This window comes from Odontomachus brunneus, unplaced genomic scaffold (assembly GCF_010583005.1).
Source record: "Odontomachus brunneus isolate Ranch 3 - 2012 unplaced genomic scaffold, Obru_v1 Obru_scaffold_053, whole genome shotgun sequence".
In the NCBI taxonomy this organism is placed as follows: Eukaryota; Metazoa; Arthropoda; class Insecta; order Hymenoptera; family Formicidae; genus Odontomachus; species Odontomachus brunneus.
This window is the reverse complement of record NW_022639503.1, coordinates 1,658,679-1,669,801: the sequence shown is the minus strand read 5'-3', so window position 1 is coordinate 1,669,801 and position 11,123 is coordinate 1,658,679. Positions and strand designations below refer to the sequence as shown.

The 11,123-nt window shown below is 41.6% G+C and overlaps 1 protein-coding gene across 1 annotated transcript in view; it reads right to left on the bottom strand.

The window, feature by feature from the left end:
- Positions 1-7,197, bottom strand: part of LOC116845568 (PH domain leucine-rich repeat-containing protein phosphatase 2) — a 131,897-nt gene extending 124,700 nt beyond the window's left edge. Inside the window, exons 1-2 of the mRNA XM_032818362.1 lie at positions 6,750-7,197; positions 103-2,106 (exon numbers count right to left, since the gene is read on the bottom strand). Coding sequence (XP_032674253.1) covers positions 103-1,899 — 1,797 coding nt within the window. The 5' untranslated portion in view covers positions 1,900-2,106; positions 6,750-7,197. The remainder of the gene's footprint in view (positions 1-102; positions 2,107-6,749) is intronic.
- Positions 7,198-11,123: the final 3,926 nt, after the last annotated feature.

Below are 11,123 nucleotides of genomic sequence, written 5' to 3'. Positions count from 1 at the left end.
TCGCTCCTCTCCCCCGTAGTTTTATCGCGAAATACGCTGCGCGCACGGACACCGTTGGCACGGAAGCTGAAAGGACAATCAGCCGCGGAGGTCGACGTTTACCTGGACAAACAGAGACAAGTCGTCTCCCAGCAGCATGTCTCTGCAGACGTCCTTAGCTGTGGTGTCCAAGGTAAGATATACGAGACTGCTCTCGATCCCCGTGTGTATCCTCACCCACCCGCTTCCGTTGCCGACGTCCACCCCGACCCCGGAGTCCCAGGAGGAATTGAAGGTATCCAAGAGGTGAGCGTCCTTGGAGCCTTTCGTGCTCGAGGGGCTGCAACTCTGTATAGAATCCGTACTAAAGCTGTCCTTCTCCTCATTGCTATCCCCCGATGTCAGCTGCGTCCTTTCGCTATCGAATTTGCCGATCGTCTCGTCCAGGTTCTCGAGGATCCTGCACTCCAGGATCTTCTCGTCCGAGACGACGGCGTCGGCCGGCGTGGCGCGTGATCCAGCATCTTCTCGCGGATCGAGTCGATCAATCTCTGAGGCGTAATCCTTTGCATTCTCCTTCGCGCTGCTCTCGTCGTCCTCCCTCCTTGGCTCATCGTTGCTCGAATTGCAGCGGATCGCGGGATACAATCTGGAGTTCTCCAAACAATTTTCAGACGAGATTGATCTCACCTCGATCGACGCCGGTGGGTCCTCCTTCGTGTAGAAAATCGAGCTTCCCTCCGTCCTTTCTTCTCCTTTCTGCCGGCCTTTCTTCTCCTTGGATTTCGTACACGTCGATAACCTCGTGTTTTCGTCGCTCGTCTCATAGCGGAAATCGTCCTTAACCGCCAGGCTAAAATTCGTATTCTCGCAAATAATTCTGCGATCAAGTTTGTTTGTGACTCTCAACGACTCCTTCTTCTCTGAGCCGTTCTTGGCACCGATCCTCTCGCGGTGGTCCCTCGAGAAGGTAAATTTACCGATATCAATCTGCCTGGAGATATCCTGCTTAGAAGAATCTCTCCTGGAGGTATTCTGTTGAAGAGTATCCTGCCTAGGGATCTTCTGGCCCTTCCGATCGCTCGTTCTACACGTCGTTTTGTTCTTCCTCTTGATCTCCGTGTAGACGTGTTCTTCGGGGCCGGTTTCCTTGGCGCGGCTCTTGACGGCCTGCTCCTTCGCGTCTTTGGCGCGCCTCGACCTCTGTTGGAACCTCTCGTAGTTGGCCAAGATCTTCTGATTGAGCTCGTGAATCAACTCCAGCCGTTTCGAGATGGAGTCGCCGGACTTGTTTTTCGTCCATCTCCTCGTCGTGTCGGCGTCCACCTTCCTGAGCGTATCCTGTTGCCGTTGCTTCCTCGTCGCGAAGCTGCGGCTGGGTATGCCGATCTCATACTTCGAGTCGCTCTTGATCACGTTCTCGTCCGTCGTGTCGGTCTCGGCCGACCAGGAGCCGCGATGCTTTCGGTCGATGTTCGTGGGAAACCCGGACACGTTCATCAGCTGCAACGCCGGCTTGGCCGACGACGATGACGAGAACTTGGCTGCGCGACTCGGTTCCGAGCATTCGCCGACTTTCGATCTGCTCTCAACCGTCCTCCGGCGATTCTCGCTAAACTCGATGCCTCTCTTGGTGTCGGGACGCACCGCCAGTCCTGTGCTGGAGCCGCTGCTCAGGCTGATTCTTTCGTTCACCTCCCAGTTTATCAGCAGTCTGTCCGCGCTGTTGCTTTCGTCGACATTCTTGCTCGTGGCACCGAGTTTCTGATTGACGTCTTGGCGAGCAAGAGGATCCTTCGGGGGATTCGCGATGGCTCGCTGTCTTAATCCTCTGGTGGACGACAATCGCCGGGACCTCCGTAATTTCACGGATGACGATGGAGCGATTGTTTGGCTATTAGACGCACTGGCGATCAGCATTTTCCCCTCGCGTTTCTTTCGACGGATTCCGCTGCGTTCTTAGTGTTTGTGAATCGCAATGAGAGCGACGCAGTTGTTTTGCAATGCCGTTATCCTTGCATTTTGTATGCACACACATACACTACACATACATACACATACACTATCCGTTCTTGGTTTATTGTTTCTAGTGTAACGAGTGACGAATTCACGCTGCAGTCGTAGTTGCTGTTTTCATAAGGTAGTTGATGAACACGTTACACAGTGTTTGTTATAGCAAAGATTTAAATCGTGTGGAATATCTACAAATTCACTATTTTAAATTAATATTTAAAATACCGTTTTTAATTACTAGTTATTTAATCATGAATGTAATTGCTAGGGGTATTTTATATCTCAGTATCTCTATGGATATGTACATATTTCTTTTTGTGGTTTTTCAGCTTAAATATTATGCGAAATCTGAATCGTAATTCGCCTATTCATAAATCCATGGTTTCACGAAGTTTTATCTCGTTTAATTTTCCATTTTCCTTGTTTTACGTAATATTTTCAAGCAATACAAAGCTGATGTAATTAGGAAAAATCTTTCGTCGGGCGAAAACTTATATTTTCGCGCACGAACTAGTTTAGTGCGAACGAGCAACGTTGATGTCGAATATCGCGGAATTTGCGAGATCGCGGTTTACGATTATGCCGTTGCAGAATAGCGAAATTTCCACATGACGGAAGTGGGATCGCGACAGATCGTCGGTAAATGACTATGCTGATACGGTGAATGTATCGCTGTCGTTTTTATGTGTAGGGGAAGCCGTATAAAATGTCACGGCTGGATGCGCGTTTCAGCAACGTCGACGTCCGTGCGAATGTAACGATGCAGTCGGCCAAAGTACCCGTATAAATGAAGTTATTAGACGAAAACCGATGAACTAAAATTTCGTAAACGACGCTTAACAAGAAGTTTATTCACTTAAACCAAAATGTTTCAAATTATACCACAATTTAACGTAATATGCATCGCAGTAAAACACACTAATAGTTGAAGTTTCGTGCGATTTGTCGTGCGTCATTCGTAAGAAATTTAATACTGAATATCGCAATTTTGCACATGTTACCTCTTGATAAAAATAATATAGACGATAATTATTTAAGTATAAATAAAACTTCGTAAAAAATGATATCAAATAAGAACATTACCATTATAAATTACATATAGTTACATATGAGAAAACGCAGCATAGAAGAAGGAATGGTATTTACTACATCGTTTTTGTGTAATGATTATAGGATAGAAAACTGCTGTTTTATGCTTGCGCAGCATTGTGAGCAGCATTGTGTGTGTATGGAGTAAAACATGGTAAATAGCATCATGATATTAATTTCAAATTAACATTTATTATTTAGATAATAAAACAGGTATATAAAACCGTAATTTTGTCCGATAAATAGTGAATTTACGAGTAGCTTCCTTGATTTGATTCGATGGTATGCGGATGCTTGATAACGTGGAGCGTGAATTTGGAATGATTTTAGTTATTAAATATATGGAGTGGCCAAATAGGGAAAATTATGTAGGAATGACTGTGTGTAGATGGTGTGTAAGTGAAGGCGAAACAAGATGTTAGATAGAAAAGCAGGATTTAAGAACGGATAGTTAGGGTATTGTAGATAATGTAAGCAAGCTTAAATTAGTATGGTAATATAGAGAAAATTATCGATAGAAAATGTAGTAATAATAATAGAAGACAGAAGTATATAAGAAATAAAGGAAGAAGAGAATATAAGAAAAAGAAAAGGTTTGGTCATCGGATGAGATAAGGAAGTAAAATAAAAGTATAACAGAGAAGAATGACGCAAGGACTAGTGGGACAGATGCTGTGCAAGTAAGAAGAATGAAGTGCAAAGAATAAGAGAAGAGTTATAAGATATGAAAAACTCCTCTCCTTGACGATGTAAACTGAAGGAGACAGAAAGTGAAGAAAAGGGCAGAGAAATCACTTCATGGGATTAATAGGAAATATAGAATGGAGTAATAAAATTAACAAGATATGTGTGCGTGTGTGTGTGAAAGAAAATTTAGGGACAAAAGGATAAAGAGGAAGTAAAGGAAACAGTAAAGAGGAAAGAGATCGGATATGAGAAAAGGAAGAAATAAGATAAAAGAATAAGTATGTACAACTGAAAGGAAAGACAGAGTTTGAGATATTGTGTATGAGCACAATATAGTATTCGTTAAATAAAATTTGGAAAGTGTATAATTAGACATGATAGATAGAAGATATAGGTAGTATAAAAGTTAGGGAAAATTAAGAAGATTAGAAAGGTGTTTAAGTAATAAAGATGACATTATAAAATCAATTAAAGAGGCAATGTAACTATAGAGATATTAGTAACTATATTAGATATTAGATGAATAGAAATAAGGAATGGATGAATGTGTCTGGTTAAGGAACTGTAAATCAAGTCCCATTCTTGGCTATGTAAGTCGAAGGAAAATATACTGATACTAGGAGTAGTTCCCTTGATACGCCACTGAAAATACGCCCCTTGGGCGTCCTGAAAATACACATCTGGTGAATAAACTCCTTAATCGACCGACACTCAGGGACGTTATATTAATTATCGGAAGAGCTTCTATAACCAATATCCCTGATATTTTAGCACATCAATAGGGTAGCTCAACGGGTGAAGTCAGCCCTAAAATCAGCCCTAAGAGGTGACTATCGAAATGTCTCAACTCTTTGAGTATCTAACTCGCGCGTATCTAGTCTCGAAACTAGGTAAGATAAGTTAATCATGTCCTTCGTAGCCAAGAGATTTTACGATACATTCGTCCGCCCACGAAACATGCCTCGATCGCTGACGCCGCGTCACGTTGTCGCGCGTTCACGCGCCGTCAGTGATCAGGGAATTCGATCCCGCCGAGGAATTACCTTTCAGGCACCACCGAGGCGAAATACATAACCGTGAAACGTGTGAAAGAAATCCGCGGAGAGATCGAAGCGGTCGGATCGGAGGGCGAAGAAGATGCGAATACGTGTTGCACTTACAGCTTCGAATCACGTAGCTCTGCTTTCTATTTATCTATCGTGCCGCGCGGCCGAAAAGGAATTCGTCTTAAGTTTATCGCCGCGCGTCCGCGGGGCAAATTTATACCGAGAGGGACGGAGGGCAGAGGGCTAGAGAGAAAAGGGCATAAGAGAGGAGCCGTTTCCTTTCTCACGAAGCGCGAGTTTCCGGGGCGTGTCGCGGCGTTATGCCATGTATAAATTGAGCGACAAGGGCGTGGAGGACACTCGGACGGTACTTCAATCAACGACAAGCTCGTGTGAGCAAGCTGGATCGCGAATACGACACGTCATGAAAAGAAATGGAAATGAGACGTCCTCTCCAACGTGATATTTTCACGCTCTCCAACGGACATGCGCAACGAAACGTACCGAAGGTGCGTACCAAAGTGCGACGGTGTGCATTAATAAGCGTAATTCGTGTCAATTTTATATTTCGTTAAAGTACCAATGTGAGGACATTAATCCTGACATTCTTATAGTTTTGATTTTCAAATACATGAGAGAAGAAGATGTCTAAGAAATGAACAATATTTATTTAATGAGTGCTATGTGATAACATATTTACTTAAATATAAATTCTTTGGCTTAAACAGAACAATTGTTTTCGCGAAAAGCGATGACTTTAGGAAAATGCACCTTTGCTCATTTCAAAAAAATATTTCCTGAATGTAAAAATATATATATTAGTACAAGTAAATATATTACTGTGGAATATCCATCGAGAAAAAATATTCTGTTTTCTACATATATTTTTTCTCCCAGTGTACGAATATTTAAACATCCAACATGAAAAAATCTATGTACATGTATTGAATTGTACTGTATTACATGTATTGAATGTATTACATGTAATGTACATACATTCTATATTGAATTATTTTAAATATTCGTATTTAAAGACAATAAGAACGTTCAGAATTAGCCATGTACTCGAGAATTGGTCATACTGTATATTTCTATGCTCTCTCCTTTCCTCACGCGTTTATTTCAAGAAATAGCCGTGCATTGGTTTTAAACATAAAAATGAATATTCAATAAATCGCTTCCTATTAACGTTCCGATTGGAAACTAGATGGCGCAAATGGAATTGGTGAACCTATGACAATCTTATCGACGACAACAAATATTTAATTGCGGAGGGAATAATCATTAATGACAATAGCCATTTGTCAGAGTAGCATGGACGACAATTTCCATCGAGTCGCCTGCCAATATTATCGAGCAAATATTTCCGGCTAACAGAATTTGGTAGAACACCACGATCGATATCCATTATCCGACGAAAGGCGAAACCGAAATCGACAGATCGCGAGAGCGCCGCGATGTTTTCCTCGAGATCTACTCCAAACTTGGTAAATGTAACGTGAATTATTGACCACAGTGTTCTTGTATAGGAATATGTAATGACCTCATGGATACCTATTTCTCTTCCTCTCTTTCCCACTCCTCCCTCTCTCCCTTCCCACCTTCACCTCTGAAACATTGAAATCGAATATCCTTTACCGCTGTGGCGCTGAAATAATGCGGGAAACTTTCGAGAGCACGGATATTGACATTACAAGTGTACGTTGCAGAATTTCGCAAACTAAAACATCAAGATATTAAACTGAGAAACTTAATCCGCGTTCTAGCCGATTTCATATGATAGTGTTCTTTTGATAAGATCGAGTTATAATCGTTTTGGTGATTAAGCGAATCGGAAATCTGTAAATTCCGTGCAACCAAGGATCTACGAATATTCACGAGAATTTGATTATAGACCTCGCATTTTCTCTTATTCACCGAAGAGAATGCTCTCACCTACAGATCGGCATTTACTTTCACGTTTAATGAAGAAAACCATTTCTCGCTGACACATTTCCTATAGAACCAGACTGATCACAATGCGTAAACACCAAATATCACTTGATTTCGCGCTGGCGAGCACTCACATCGTTAAAACGCGCATCAATTGTGACTCAACGCACTTTATTATTTCCTCATCGCCGGCACTCGACGATTTTGTTTAAATTCCACGCCAACAGAAAGCCGTCGACTGAAGCGCGCGTATCACGCGAATCACATACGAGCGAAAAAATTCGAAATTTCGCCCTGAGTGCGCTGTGCACTCATCAGTAGACATCGTCGATAATCGACGACGCAGTTGTTAATTCTCGCGTTAACCGGCGGCTCCGATCGGTTGCACAGAGGCGAAACAGGAAGCCGCGACATCGAATTTACAATTATCGAACGGACGCGTCGATTCACGAGGTAGTCATCGCAAACACTGACCAGAGTTCAGGATTGTCGTATCGCAGCCGGCATCATGAATACATCGGCGAGCCACCTGTCTCTCTTTCTACCTGTTGGCTGCCAGAGGATGAAAACGGAAGAGCGAAAGAGAGAAGGAGAGAGACAAACAGAGAGAAAGAGAGGTGTGTCAGGGCCAGGTGGGAGGGAGGAGAGAGAAAGGTCTCTCTGCCAGCGGTCTCTCCTTCCCACGTGTTCGCGTCACGTGTTGTAGCTCGCCGAGAAAGAGCAGGACGGCGTTCCCTAACTGGCGACCCTCGTCGGGGAACCAATGGCAGCGGAATGATGCACTTCCGTTCTCTCGACGCCGCTCTTGGCGAATAGTTGGAGAGGATGATTGAATTTCGGAAATGTCTGAAAAGGTTAGCGATCGAAGATGCTCGCGATTCTGTCTGTCGGGGGAACCCCAGTGGCGGGATTCGCCAGCTTCTCGAGTATGAAATTTCGGTAGATGGTTACAGTTACTCGGAGACGCGCACGGTTGGCAAAAGATCCTCAAAAATTCTCGAAAAGAATTCGGAGCGCACAGCGGCTTGAGTGATGTCGCTGTGGTTTGACTAATGTCGGTTAACTTGGACTTTAACGAGCTTAATTTGAGCGACCCTTTATCTCCGTGAGTGGAAAGAGACGAAGAATCAGGTGAATTATGGTCCAAGTTAATCGACCTTGGTAAAACCGACCATTAAAGACCGTCTCATTATGGCGCGCGGTCAAGGGTGGCGGGAACGAGACTCTCGCGAAAACGGGACAAACGATTTTCCAATGATAAAGCGGTTGCCGTTTCTTTAATAATTCTTTGAGATAACACTCGTTCATTGAGTGAACACTCGTCGTCTTTTAGCTCCTTACTAATAGTCATTACTTGAAACTTGTCTCATAAGAGCCATTCAGATTAAATTTTAGACCCGTATTGATAGCTGTGACATAAAACTTATATGAGATACTCAGATTTTCATTTGAGCTCATATTAATAGTTGTCACGTGACAACTTGTATCATGTAAGATACTCGACTTTTTATTTAGAATTAGGTCCAAGTTTTTCAATTGAATTACATGATATATGTAACGTTATATCTTAAATTGCGATTCAATAAAAAAATTTACGTCTGACTATTAATACATGTTTAAATTAATACAGGTTTTACAGTTACATACAAGTTTTTCAGTTAAATTTTCAATATATGGAACATTTATATTTATAACATATCTGTGAGAGATTCAACTGAAAAAAACTCTCATCCACACTGAGAGAAATAAATATTTAAAAAATAAAATAACGTTTATTGAAAAAATTGTTGTTAATGTACCCAGTATACTTATTTATTCAGTGGGTACTAAAATCATATTCGCTCGCACTAATATAAAATATATTTCAAATAAAAAATATACATTTTCTTAAAATCTATCTTTTCACAAAAGCAATTGTTTATTTTATTTAAATAAAAAAATTTAGATTTAAGTAAATATATTATTAGTATTCACTGAATAAATATTTTTTTACCTTTTAGATATTTTTTCTCTGTGTAAGTCTAAATTCAAGTCTGAACATCTCATTTGAGGAGAGTTTCAAGTAATAAATGTTAATAGAGGTAGATCTATTAAAGTTTTTTAATTTAACCCTTAGGCTACGATGTTACTTTTATCAACATTAATTACAACGTATATTCTCCACCGATTCCATTTCGTTCTTATTAAATCAGAGAAAATATGACAAAAAATATTTGGTAATATTTAAACAAAGTGTTTATTTACAATCTATACTATATTAATAACAATTTTTTTTCAAAAAAATATCCTTGAAGTCCTCTTCAGACTCCACGCGCGTAAGGTTTAATCATATGATTAAACCTAACATTACATTTGTAATGGTGACTTGACAAATTCAACTTTAAATCCAAATCTGAGTATCATACTCGATACAAATTACAATAATAACGACTACATACAGAAAGATATCATTCTTTAAAATATTGGTTACCTTTAACAAAGAACATTTGCTTCATAACAACTCAAATATACTCATCACTAACTTTGAATTATAATATATAACTTTAAATTACCATGTATTCGAAAAAAGTTTTATTCTGTTTACAAAAATCTTATAAAATTTCATCAAAGGAAATGTTGATTCGACTCTATGCAGTAAGCAAATTGAATTTTTAATTTAATATTCTTGACTGAAGTGCTAAACTTTCTAAGATTTAAAATATATTTTGCATACATTTGATGCTTATGACGAGACAAGTAAGATTTCCTTGAATGCACTATGTATTTTTCTGTGTGCAGTAACGCAGGTCTCAATGATAGTCAGCGTCATGGCCTTTTTTTGAAAAATAAGTGTGTCATCTGTCTATTAAGGGGACGTAACGCGACTCGTCGCCGACAGACAGGACTCGCCGTGTACGGACTCGCGAGATGTTGTTTCAAGAGCAAAGTGCACTGTCTCCGGTAGCGGTTTAAGAGCGTTACGCTCTACGAAAGTAACTCGACACGAAGAAGGCCATTCCCACGCGTCTCTTTCGGCTCCCTTTCTCGGGCAAAGCGGCGTGTCCACCCTTTCACAGCTCAGGAAGTGGTCGCATGGGTGCGCCTCGCATGTTTGCGCGGTCACCGAAAAACACGCTCGCCTCGGTCAAACGATTCAACAGACTCATACGGCGGTCGCATACGAGTGGTGTTCCCCGCAATTTGTAGCATCGTGGCGGTGAATACGAGAGTTACCGCCGTTGCGAGTTGCAGTACAAGTTGCGAGCGGCAGGTTACGAGTTCGCGAATTATCGCCTTCGCGATCCACGGCGCACGGTAAACTGAGAATCCGCGAGAAAGGTAAGATTTATGAAAACAAAGCGCCGCGGCATGGCGGGGGAGGGTTGGATTCACGAAATGAAGAATTCACGCGGGCGAATCCCCGCGGTATTAGCCAAGTTTGCTTACTGCGAGAAGAACAAGATGTATTTTTCTTTTTCTCTTTTGCTCTCTCTCTCTCTCTCTCTCTCTCTCTCTCTCTCTCTCTCTTTCTCTTTCTGGTCCGTTTCTCACCCTCCCTTTTAATTGTGTATACTTCAAAATTTCATTTGCATACTTTAACATCGCTTCTTTTGGTCCCCGTGGATCGAGGGGAAAAAGTAAGCTCGGATCGTCTACATCTACGAGAAATTGTTCGTTAAATTCAAACACGACCAAATTCTTGCACAGCTCTCGCGACTATTTGCACGCAATGCTATCGGGAACTCGGCAACAGGGTGGTAACCTGTCCACGAGTAAAGAAAAACGTTCCCTTTTGTCTCGAGCGAGAATTTGTATCGGGTCTTTCCCGTCTAGGGGGAAGCTAACAATAGCGGCTCGAAGTTCACTTGCCCGATCCCTTCAAGCCGCAGCACCCGTCAACGTGGGCTATTCGGGTTATTCCACCCTCTCCTTCCGGCCTCCTTCTTCATTGTCTTTAGTTATATCATCCCTATCACAGGCTTCTCTGTCTCCCACCTCTCTCTTTCTCCCTCTCTCTCATGTTCCGTAATTACAAACGAAGCCAATTAAAGCAGATGAGCCTAAATGGCCTGGCACCGACGTTTGACTGCATCCCCTAAAGCCGTTGGCAACACAATGAGGACTGACTGCCATCCCGTCAACGCTAAGACACGCTCTTAGCGCGGATTTAAGGACGTTTCCTGCCACTACGTGATCGGGAATTTTAAATCGAACTGTCGGACAACAAACACAATGTCCGGACACGTATCTAGTCCATTCTATTCGTACTATTTTTATTTTTATCTTCAAGTAAAAAAATGTAAACCAACATAAAGGGTACATGTGCTTATATTGAATATATACATATATTTTATATTGATTAAGGCTTCGATATTTCGTGTACATATATTTAAAGGC